Raw genomic sequence first — 12,883 nt, forward strand, 5'->3', positions numbered from 1 at the left:
TTGTTGGGAGTAAACACGCGTGTCTGCACATCACAGCTTGTACAGTCATTTCGGTTATTGTCTTTAGAAGAACAGCTGTTCTTTTGCATCTATCTGGGAAAACAGACTGACTAACTTCCTGTCCCTGGGTAGTGTTTACACTCCTCCCTGCTTGGGAGTCTGGTACGCTATAGCTAAGGAACCGCACCACATCAATCGCCGATGTGCACAGCGTAAGCTGCATCTGCGGAGGCCAGGAGAAGTTACAGACCTCTCTCTTCCTCTCTTTCCTTCTTTCTCAGGGTTGTGCTATGCATACGTTCAAAAATAGACAAGAAAAACCCCATAGCAGACAAGAGCTGTCATTTTGGCCTTACTGGAGCACTTGTAGAGTTTGCGTGCCTGTGCAATATCCCCTTTGCTAAGTCTGGTTCTTTGGCCAATGGGTGGTCGCACGCCGTTCACATCGTAGCGTGGCAGGATGGTGTCCAGGAAGATGCCTCTGTAATTCAGAGAGAGAAAGAGAGAGACTGATGTTAATGTTGCATAAAACCCCAACTGCATGCGCACCCTCCTGCAGTCTGCAGGATATCAGAAAAAAGTAAAAGGCTTGTAATGAGATGCCATCAGAATTTATTTGTCTTTAACCAGCTGTTGCTCACCCACACCCATGTGGACACAAGAGGGTTTTCATTAAGATAAAGACCCAGCTGCTTGTACAGTAAGAAACGACCTAATTAAGATGAACATCAAACCTCTTATCTATGAATATCCCCACTTTTGATAGCGTAACCAGTCAGTATATGCTTTGACATACTTTACTGTTTGACCCTTGCTCACTCTCTAATGAGGTTCATTAAAATTACGATACCATCTGAAAATGTTTCCTGCACTTTTACTCAGCATACTGAACGTTCAGTGTCCACATGTGTGCGCCTGGGCTTTGAATCTCCCTGCATCTGGTGCTACTCTGCAGTTCTTTCAGATCTACTCATCTCTTTGATATGGGACTGCTGTTGAATTTCAGTCTTTCTTTAAGGTTGAGGTCACACAGTCCATTTCAGAGGTTAATGCTCAGATATCATCCTTTGCACACACACACACACACACACACACACACACACACACACACACACACACACACACACACACACACACACACACACACACACACACACACACACACACACACACACACACACACACACACACACACACACAATAAACCCAAAACTAAGAGCTTAAGCCCTTCTCCAGAGTTACTGGGAGTTCAAAATAAATTCCATAAGCCGCGGAGGCAGGGAAATGAACATCAGCCACATTCTTGATAAACATCCAAAATGAAAACTATAAAGATAAATAAAATTAGATAAAACATCTGCAAATGTTAAAAATGAGACAGGACAGAACAGTTAGTCCAGAAAGACTCCTTTTTACAAAGCTGCCTCACTTGACACTTTGCTAGTTTATCATCTTCATTTTTCTGTAAGTATTGGCAAGAAATGGTCTGGCTCCCTGGCTGTTCCCATGGTGACATGCCTATCAACGCCAGGCATGTGCAAACAGAGCAGCCTGAGCTAACAGTTTAGGCTCTGCCTGTCTGCGAGCTTCCAGGAGCCCGTATGCTGGCTGCTGAAGAAAAAAAAAAAAATTAAAACAAAACAATGCCACTCCAGTCGGTGTCAGAAAAGACAAAAGGGGACACTGGCAGATCTCTATTTGAGCTGGCACTGCTCCACACACTCGTCCTAAAAAAAAAAAAAAAAAAAAAAATCTCTCGAGCAAAAGGAGGGGGAAGGCAGAGCCATGGGTCGGGTAACACACCCGAGACAAAAAGCAAGGGATCAGCCCTGCTTGTCCCCAGGAGACACGGCAAAACATCAAGACAGGCCATGAAATCTTCCGAACAACACCCGCGGCAAAGGCCCTGGCTTCCCACGGTGATTTACTGTAAAACACAGAGCAAACACACCGGCCAACAATGGACCGACAAAGAATGACACTGGCACAGGTAAATCAGCCAATCAGCGCTGAAGAGAAAGTGCTTGGAATGACTTGTGAAAAGCCAACAGGAGCCCCTCGTCTGCTAATACAGCTCTGTGAAACATTCCCCGGCAGTGACAGCCACCGCTTCTCATTTCTAAGCAGCCTTTTTGGATCAGAGGAGTTTGTATAGGAACAGAGTCAGAGTTGGACTGAAAACAGATCAGGGTGGATTACCTCACATAAATATACCCCATTGTGCAGCCAGCTGTAGAACATACTGCAAATTTATAAGATTAAGAGCCTAAGTCCAAATGATGACCTGGGAGTGACCACAGCTAAATGGACATGTGCTGACCTGACTGAAATCCAATACAAGATAAAAACCATTCCCTCTTTAAAACCTCAATTCCATGGAAGTAGTGGGCTTTGTTTCCTGTAAACCTGGAAGCTAAGACAAGACAAAAGTTTGTTGTTTGCATGGAGAAGGAGTACAAATGTCTCTCTTCCCCTTTGTCTCTGTTCTGCAGTCTTTTTCTGTACACTAACAAACACTGGAAAAGCAGCAGTAATTCATCTCCGCTCGGCGTGAAGTGCATTAACAACCTACAGTTTGGATGCACGGGGCCAGGCAGGAATTTCTGCATACTGGCCTACATCCAGCCTCAGCCTCTGTTTAGACAAAGATTTACTCCCCACTGTCTGTTTGTTGCGAGAGCATGGCAGCTATCTGGGAAGAGGCCACAACTCTTAGACTGTAACCTCGGGCATGGGAGAGCCAGTGGTGGGAAATATAAAAATATATGCATGTGCAAAGCTGAGGGAAGGGCTAACAGCTGGTTCTTATATCAGGCGGAGGTAGTAATGATTATAGTCTGCGCTTACTTGTTTTTTTTGCTTTAACTTTAGGTGCCCAGAGATCAATTTACACCCATACTGAGTGACTGAAGGCTGTCTGGTAGATGGAGGGACAGTTCTACACACTAAACTAGTATCATATCCCGCACATGACATTAGGAGATGGCCATGATATTCACATGCCTGCAAACCTGGGTTGTAACAGCTTTCAAAAATAATTTAACATATACTGCCAAGTTGTCTTGAAGCCACTTGCAGTGAGTGTAGTGCTGCTTTTGTAATTACAATAATGAATCAGCAGCTGAAAGAGTCAAATACTCCTAGTTCCTCTATTCTGGCTTTGTAGTCATCCAGATGGTAAAAATACTTGAAATTAACCACAGTCCCTGATGACTAGGTCAAGAAACCAGGCTGCCTTGTGTTAGTCATGTACCTTTTTTTCCCCCCACCCGCCTTAGATGGATCCTTCATCCAACACTGTAGCTAACCAGTGATGTGCTAAGCAACAGCACAACATCTGGCAGGCCTTCCCATAGAATACAACAGGGAGTGAAGAATGAGGTCAGCCGATGACAAATTTAAGTATCACTAAGAATACAAACAGTTCCTCTTTTACAAGCGCATGTTTTTCTAAGCAACAAGTTTCTGGAAGATTTAATGCCAAAATTTCAGCTGGTCCTCTGCAGTTCTTTGTACTGACGTTACTGTCCCAAGTCTATGACGCACAAATTTCAAATCATGTGACTATTTAGTTTGTAAAGCATTAAAAAGGAAAACATTTGCATTTTTTATCCTATGTAGATTATTTAGGGATTAAAAAAATGCTGCTAGGTGTGTGAAGACATTCAGTTTGGAGGTAGTCATAACACCAAAGTGCTGTGAAGATGCCAAAATGTTCCACTCCAGAATATAGGTCTCTGCAGTAACCTTGGGTGACATCATTTGTCCCACCATGAAAATCTTTTCAAAGAACTCTTAGGACCATAATGAGGTGGTTTATGGATGAAACCCTTTACGAGAAGCTTCACACAACCTTGAAGGTGGTGTCCATAAATGCTGTTGTGATGAGGCAGGGCTACTGTTGCTGAGCTAGCTGCTTTATTGGGGCTGCTACTGCAGGAAAAAACAGCAGGAACCAAACAAAGGAGCCTTAATTTAAAACAGGCAGTGTGAAAGAGCGAGTATATCCCAGACAAACACTTTTACTACGCCTGCAAAAATTCACATCTCACTTTTCTTATTTAGAGTTACAATGTGTCTATTGTCATACTGCTAATCCGGCAAATGCCAAAATTAAAGCGAGAAGTGTAAATGATACCGTTTACAGGTAAACCCTATAAACAAAGACCACAGACCAGTCCAAAGAGACCCAGTCACGGTCTGAAATGGAACCTGGCATCCAAGTTCTTCTTAGTTTCCTCCATTTACCTGATATATGACTCCCAGTACACCAGCAGGTAACCTAACCTTGTCCAAATATCACTTAAAAATCATAGTACTACTTCTCCAGTTGACTTTAGGCTCAATGCAATGTGAGGATTTATTAATTTATTTCTTTTAAAATGTCATGCCAAAAGATATCGGGTAGAAATCGGTTTATTTTTGCACTTAGTGACAAAAGACACTAAATCAACAGCAAGCTTTGAAATTTTTTAGCAATTTCTTGTTAAGAACAAATATGCCACTGCTGTAGATTTCTGTAGATCAGGTTGCATGTGCTGGTCTGGTGTGTACATTTAATATAGAGTTTAATATGATGAGCTTGTACAGCTGCACTGATCTCTACTGGACTTTCTAGTAAAGAAGTAAATACGTGTTTTTTTTTAATTTATTTCTTCCTACAAGAATTGGGATTTGTGCCACATTACTGAGCGGCTGCTCGCAGACACAAACCTGGAGCATTACACACCAGTGCAGTCATGAAACATGGAAATGGAAAACGAGATGAGACCAAAGTTGGAAATGGTTCAGTCTGACTCGCTCTTAGACTAGTTCTCATGTCTGGGGCTTATGGAGTTGAACTTTGGGTTTGGCTCCTACCTGGAGAATGTATTCCTGGCGTAATGCATGATACTGTCAAAGTCATAGACTTCTCCTAAAGAGTCCACCTCTCCTGGCTCCATCTTCAAAAAGTTATATTCCTGTCCTGTAAAAGAGAAAAATTCAGACCGAACCCTTACGTCAGGCGTAAATATAGACTCTCAGGATTAGGTTCATGAAAACACTTCTGCAAGTTTGTGGCGTTTTATTCTTAGCTCAGAGTGTGTGAATAAATGTGTGACTCTTAATATTTTATCTAACTCTCTGTCTCCGTCTTTCACTTACACACATTATTGCTGGGGGATCTCGGAGAAACCTGAGGTCTTACCTGGTTGAATGTTGTCCCTGATAATGCTGACGTGATCATCTCGGTCGGGTCGTGTGTGTTCGTGCCAGAACCCAATAACATGACCTAATTCGTGCACCACAATGCCAAACTTGTCACAGTTTTTCCCTATGGATATGGCCTGGGGGCCCCCTCCGCGGCGACCCACATAGGAGCAACACCTATGAATCAGCAGGCAGACACACATGGAAACACAGGCAGGCAGTGTGTAAGTCAAAACACAGAGACTAGACTTTATGCTTCACTTCATTTAAAAAAAAGAAAGAAAAAAAGTAGTGAGTGGAAAAAAACGAGGTTAGCAAAGAGAGAAAAAGGAATGCATCTCTGACTCTATCTATCTCAACATGCTGCTTATGTATATAATAAAACTAGAAAAGAAATCACCTCAGAATCTCTGCTCTGTTTTATAGTCGACACATACAGGAGTGACATTCATTCAGCTGTCTGCTAGTGGAAACGCTGAGAGTAACTGAGGAAGCTGGCTGCAGCGCTCCATCTCGATGTGACATGAAAGGTTGAGTGTGGGAGCCTGCAGGATGGGCACACACATAATGGCCCTGTGGGCCAGACAGCCGCTCTCTAATTACAGCGAGCCAAGTCAGGCTCTCCTGAGACACGCCTTGAACTTTGCACAGGACAGATGGGGGCCTGCTGAATATGCAGCAGAGTCAAGCGTTCCCACTGCTAACCGCTGCTGCCTGTGCGGATAATGTCATCGTTGTTGCTCCAGAGGCCAGCAACTGGGCTAAAAATGGCTTTTAACAGTTGGCTAGAAAAAGTTTCATGAGTTGCATCCTTTTTCCTGTTGGTACTGAATGATATAAATCAGCAGGAGGGGTACATTTGAGTAATGACATGATGGTATCCGGCTTGTGGACTAAATCTGAGAGGTTGATGTGTTCCCTGGAAACCTCTTTAACAACTCTGACTTCCTTTTCTCAAAATCCTAAATGGATTTGCATTCTTCAACACCAAATGTTTTAATGAAAAACTGTTTCACGACGGCTTACAAAGAAAGAGCCCTGCACATCCAAACAGGTTGTCAATAGTCGCTTAGCAACGAGAGCCACCACCAGCACTTCCCCTGCGTATCTGTTTAAAGAGAAATGCTGAGTGGACACCGAGCCCGACTTTCAGCAGAGTGCAGCAAACAGGCAAAGGAAGTCTCTCCCTCGTGCCCTGTCCTGCACACCGGGTATGATTTAAGCACTCAGTGACTGATGCAGTGTGATGATCAGGCACAGGAAATTCCTGCCCACCGAATGGTTTGCGCTTTAAGGGCTGGCAGGGGGGCAGAAAAACAAAACAAAACACCCAAACCCAAAACAATTCCTACTGACTGCAGAGAGACTGCAAGGAGAGGATGAACAATGGAGAAACTCTGCTGAGCAAGAAGCAAGGAAAAGCATTAGGGCGCTAAATAATTAGCTGCAGACACTGAACAGAAACAGGCCATTGTTCAGCTCCTACTGTACACGTGGGAGCTTAAAACCCCACTGACTCACCCACATGGTCGGTAGGTGAAAACAATATAGCTTTCCTCAGTCGTCTTCTCAATAAAGGTCACACAGGTGTGCTTCTCCCAGTGCCGCATGGCTTGGCGGAATATAGCCCGCTGGCTGCCTGAAAGGGAAGTCGGAGAGGGTGAGAAAACACACTCCAACAGCATTTCATGGAAGAATGGAGATGAATAGAAACACAGTGAACAGACGAGGCTTAAAAGTAAAGTCATACCAAGTTCAAAATGTGCCTTTCTCATCGTTAACCACCATCACACACACGCAATTTAAAGAGTCCCAAAATGTTATATTTATCATGTCAAGAATTCAATATTTGGTTTGCTTTTTAATAAATTGCACAACTACAAGCATACAATTTTTTAGGCGATGTAACAAGATCGCACAAGACCTCAGAAGTAAATACGGTTATTTCTAGAAGCAAAACACTATGAAGGGTACCACGTACTTTACTTTGCAGACATCTAGTATTGTTTTACAGATTATAGTTTACCGTGATTTGTGACTTTAAATGGGAATGAATGATGCTAATTATGTTTACCACATCTGGTCACACGTGAGCACATTACATGTTACTTACCACTAAAGTTTCCACTGATGACATAAGGGATGACGCCGTCGGGCCAAATGCGCTCCGGTCTGGATGTGGCAGCTCTTTTCCTGCGCCGTGCACCTTGCCTGCTTTGACTGTTTGAGCCTGAGGATTTGAACCAACCACGAGACAAAATAAAGATCACTCAGAGCATTCCTGGGTGAAAAAAACCCCCAGCCGTTCCTCCAACATTGGCACAAAGAGATAACAAGCTATGCTTCTACTTAATAGATTCCATTTTTTTATTTGCAAAAACCAAAGGGCTTTCTTCAAGGCTTGAAGCCGGTTATATTAATGTTGGCTGGTTATTAAAAAACTAATTTAAGTAATTACATTAATTCCATCAAAGAGACAGTTCAAATAACACTGTACTTCTCGTTGTGCGCTGAATGGATTTTTATTAAAGCCGAGTCTTTTCTTCTTTCAAATTAATTTTAATGTCACTCATCCTCACATAAATGCCACCATACAGACTAAGCCCCCACCTAAACCTGGTTATTATTATTATTATTAAAGAAACATCCTTATGCGAACCTCAACTTTGATAAACTTGCAGAACAAGCATGAGCTCAAAGTGCATGTGATGAATAAGCCACAAGTGGATGTAGGCTTAGTCAGTCGATCTATTAAATGATGCATATTTGCAGAAATACAGATGGAAATGATTTATCTGATGAAGCAGTTACTGCTGTGGTTTTAATTGGGATCTTGCATTCTACGTTAGGACACCAATTTAACTTGTAGAAACAACAAACAAAAGGTGCCAATGATTTATACGTAATTGAGCAAAAAAACAATTAAATTCCTGCGGCAAACACCATCAGGGGGTTTTTCTTGTATTTGTAACATCATCCAGAATTATTATTAATAATTCTGGATGATGTGACTCTCGATAATGTGGTGTGTTGCAACTTCACACAAAATCCCCTATAAAAAAAAGAAAAAAAAAAAAAAAAAAGGAGAAGTGACTCCAAACATGAGGAAATCTGTAGGAGTGAAAACTTCAGCAGTCTGATGACCTTAAACTTCTGAGAAAGCCCATTAAACATATGCACCAAGTGAATTTAGTGCGTGCGCTGGGATGAAGTCATTTTTCTTACACAATCATATGTTTGTAAAGCTTAACAAAGAACTGTTGTACTGTCACATTATTCTTTTATTTGGCCAAATCATTTAATGTATTACAGAGAGCTGGGACAACGTCTACAGTTCCCAGATAAAGGCTCCAAAGCTGATTTCACTTAGTTTTTCATTTTGCAGCAAAGATGTGTAAAATAAATGTGTCATCACTGTGAGTTCTATTAACAAAAACCAGCAGAATCCATTTGATATAAGGGTGCTTGTCTAAACTTTATTTTAAAAAAAATTGTGTAACACTTCTATTAGAAAACACCTATTAACACACTGACCTATGCGCTTTGTGGTTGAGGTACAAACAGACATCACCTTCTTCCAAGGTGTACAATTATTAGAAACTTTATTGGGAAACGTCACCTGGGTGACCCCGATGAAGGCCTGAAGCTGCAAAAACAAGCGCTGGTTGTTGTTTCATAGCTATACTTGAAACGGTGCGGCTCGGCTCATCTTCTCTTAGTATATTTGATTAACACGCATGACGTAGATTGCAGCACGCTTTTTAAATTTGCTGGAACAATGTGTTCTGTTGAATTTCAGTCCGCAGGACTAAATCTTAGCAGCCTGGCGAGATCAATTAGCACGTACACTTGTGCATGTGTTGTGGAAAAGGCTGATAACAGGCAAATCTGCTCAGCTAACTGATAAGAAGTCCTGGGGAGGCAAAAACTTGTGCGTGATGTGTTAATTAAAATAAAACGATTAAATCTTCCATGTTCGTCCGTATTTAGACGGGGAATGTTCTGGGTGGTGTTTTTTTTAGGTCAAGGCTTTAATCTGAAGATAAAGTACCCAAGACTTTTAACTTGACCTCTAAAGTGACATGATAATTGAGAAAAATGACATATCAAAGTTATCTTCACTGCCAATTAGGATCCACACCTGTGCAGGGTGAGCAGGTATTGATATGCGTGCAGCCCGAGGCGCCAAGCGTTTCTATGAATGAATGTTGATCAGGGTGGAAAACAGCCACCTTGTGCAATGCACAGTTATACCGGCTGTGTTTTCCTATTTTGAGCTATACCTTTCCACTGCTTAACACTCGAATTTGCTGTAACTAAACTGCTCAAGCACACAGATAATTATTCAAAAGGTGAGGATGAACTTGCAACCTGCTTCTGATTCACGAGTCTCATCTTAATTCCCCACCTTGGGTCAAAATTTATACTAAAACTACTAAATACTAAAAATCAAACCAACACGGTGAATACTTTAAGCTGCTGGAAATGTATTCATAATCCCCTCCCCCCCCGCAAAAAAAAAGTTTGCTTTTCTTGGCGCGCTTATTAACTCGAACAAACAGCACTGCTCAAGCACAGACAGATGTGGATATGCTTGTTGGTTCATGTTCGCTCAGAATTTACAGGATTGCGAAGTCCACTGGTCCCGGCTGACTCACAGCGGTTGATTAAATAGCACTTTTCACTGGAGAACATAAAACTGACAAAGCCCAGCAATCATTCTTAAACATGATGCTACAGGTGTAGCAACGTAATGATATCATCACAGTTGTAGGCATAAACATTTTGAAGAGGGCTCATTAAAAACACAAAGCTGCCTTCCGGCAGGTGCTGCTGGAGCCGACTCTCAGTTCGAGAGGTTGGAGCGGTTTTACGGCTGTAGTGTTGGGAGCACAACGTCTTTGTCTGCAATAATCACCCAACAATGTGGGAACCTTGTTCATTTCAGCTCTTTTGTTGCAAATTTAGACTAACAATATAATCTGCTTTGCCTTGGTGCTACAATAACTACATTTTACATCATACTGTAACCTCAGAGGTCTTTCTGTCTGTTGTTGTTACCTGTATTTGTGCGATTAACAACCTGGACGGTTCTCGCTGCCAGATCTATTATTCTGTCCACTTTAAAGAATCGCAGGTCTTCCTCATCCAGAGCAATGTCTCCCAGAAAGGCAGCTGAAAGAGACACACAGAGACAGCACATGTCAGACTATGTGTAAGGCGATCGCACAATATGAAGCATCCGTTTGCACAGTCCTGTAGCCTCAAGCTTTTCCTGCTGCTCAGACTGGGAAGTCCAGCAAAAACTCTTGAGCAAGTTTCTTAAGAAGACACACACACACTTCACTCCTTTCTGGACTCTGGCTCTGTTTACTCTCTTTATTGTGGAACCCAAGTAAAGTTGTGAAACAGAAGTGTGTCAGTTCAGATAACAGGAAGGCTGCCTTGTATTAACCCAGTTACAGGACAGAAAACAAAAACAACACACTGACTTGTGTAATGCATAGAGCATGAACTTGATAACCTACTGACATGATTTATGAAAACGAATCGAGTCCGGAAGGTAACATAACGTACTGTGCCGTGGCACACTTGGATAGTTAATGGAAGCTATCAAATATGCTACAATGAGACACCGACACTGCCTTGACCGAGTAATATGGGGCACCTTGAACACGTAATAGCTCTTTAATGGGGCCAAGGAGAGAGAGAAATAACTAAACAGTCCCACTTAATGAAGAATGTCCTTTATTAGATTTTTTTTTTTTTTAAACTAAAAATCTCCCGTTGCTAGAAGTCCACTCTGCAGAAACTGGGTGCTTGGTTTTACGGGCTTTTAACACCAGCACGTTTCCGGAATTTATAGCCAGGCCTGCATGCAGGACTTGGGAGGGGATGGGGAGTGGAGTGGGGCCATTTCTAGAGAAGGCAAAGAGGCTGCACTGTAATCCATCGCTAACCAGGACATGACAACTTGAGAAGGAAGAGAGGAAGGCGGCACAAGAACAGGGAAGGCAGCTGTGGAGCAGAAAGAAAATGACAGCCTTCTGCATGCTTGTTTGGTGGGTTAGTGTGATGGAGGTAGAGACTAAACCCTCAGGGGGCAAGAAACCCAGAGGACCTTTAAAATGCAGAGTACATGGGAGTGATTTATAGCGCGCGTGTTTGTCAGAAGTTTTAGTCTGTGATCTTAAATCTGACACCCCAATGCAAGGTGTCCTTACCGCAGAACACACAAGAAATTAATTTTGTTTCATTCTGAGCTCAGGATATTTTTGGTTTCTTTAAATGCAACACGTACATTTGGCCAGATATGACAGTTTTTTCCCAGTATGTGTATAAAAGTTTTACTGAGGTCTGAGACAAGAGAGAAAGGGATGGAAAGCACAATAGAGACACAAAAGAAAACCCCTACTTGGCTCTGGCATTCAAAGGAGTATTATTGAAACAATCTGGAGCTGGCTCTGGTAGATGCAGGCTGTTTTGTTTTTTGTTTTTTTCTTTCTTACCCTGAAGGTCCTACAAGGATGCACAGCTGAATGACTTAATTAGAGGCTAATGGCACAATAGGAAAAGGCGTTTGTGACAGCTGGCATGGCAGGACACGCAAAAAAAAAAATTCCAGAGGTCCTCTAATTTCTGCAAGTCAAAAAAAAAAACCCAAAAAAAAACCACAACAAAAAAAAGAAACTGTCCAAATCTGAGACAAAACAGACCTCTCACAATCAGCACTCACGCTGACAGCCACTGCCAAAAACACTACTGTTAAGGGACAGCAACCAGATGTTGAGCAGTGGAACAAAAGGACTTTTTTTCCCACTTTTATCTTCGGATTATTCGATTCCCTGAACTAACCGAGTGCTGAAAAGAACAGACAATACTTCCAAGTTACATAAGACAACACAGACAATGTATAAAACACTACTGAAGCAGAAAAACTGGACAACACGTCCTTTCACGTGTAACGTTTCGGTATCTAACGTGAAAAGCAGCGATTTAAAAAAAACAAACAAAAAATAAAAACGGGGTGCGGGCTTTCTCCCACCCCCTGCGCTCTCCGAGTCCCAATCATCCACAACTGTTCTGGAGACAGGCCGGTTAATCCGCAGTGTCATTGTTCTCAGACAACAGTGGAGAATGAAGTGAGCAAATGCACAGCCCGGTGGCATTATGAACTCATTTCCCCCAGGCGCAGCAGTCGTCCTGGAGACGCTGTTGCAGGTTTATGGAAAGACTCTCAGGGATTGTGAATTAATCCCCTTGTCTCCTGGCTTTAATTATCCACAGACACAGGGTTTTAGGATTCTTTTGTGTACAACTCTGGGCTGGGAATGAGGACAGGCTATGGAGAAAGGTGATAAACTTGCACGGAAACAGAGCGCTGACATGATGCAAAGTACAAACACAGTGAGATGGCAGGTTACAGCCAAATGAGTGCGGCAGATGGCAAGTGATCACCATGGAGTACAGTGCTGCATCTCTTTCCAAACATTTTTCATTACCTAATTGACAACAGCTGCAACTAGAATAATAATATTAATATCCATGCAGAATAGCTGGGTGAAGGCAGTGTGCTTTCTCTTCTCTTTTTGTGCAATAATCCATGCACCTTTTGCATAAGAATGCAACTTAAACACACATAAATACAGGACCGATCTTTAAATCAATGGACTGAAAAAAATAAATTGACATC

The 12,883-nt window shown here is 42.3% G+C and overlaps 1 protein-coding gene across 3 annotated transcripts in view; it reads right to left on the reverse strand.

Annotated features, from left to right (window-relative positions):
* Window positions 1-12,883, reverse strand: part of bmp1a (bone morphogenetic protein 1a) — a 29,468-nt gene that overhangs the window by 9,054 nt on the left and 7,531 nt on the right. For all 3 annotated transcript variants that reach the window (XM_082554654.1, XM_082554655.1, XM_082554653.1), the window contains exons 2-7: window positions 10,252-10,365; window positions 7,304-7,420; window positions 6,712-6,829; window positions 5,189-5,367; window positions 4,861-4,966; window positions 357-481 (exon numbers count right to left, since the gene is read on the reverse strand). In XM_082554654.1, coding sequence (XP_082410780.1) covers window positions 357-481; window positions 4,861-4,966; window positions 5,189-5,367; window positions 6,712-6,829; window positions 7,304-7,420; window positions 10,252-10,365 — 759 coding nt within the window. The remainder of the gene's footprint in view (window positions 1-356; window positions 482-4,860; window positions 4,967-5,188; window positions 5,368-6,711; window positions 6,830-7,303; window positions 7,421-10,251; window positions 10,366-12,883) is intronic.

The sequence above is a fragment of the Aulonocara stuartgranti genome (genome assembly GCF_965226115.1).
Source record: "Aulonocara stuartgranti genome assembly, chromosome: 12".
Lineage (NCBI taxonomy): Eukaryota > Metazoa > Chordata > Actinopteri > Cichliformes > Cichlidae > Aulonocara > Aulonocara stuartgranti.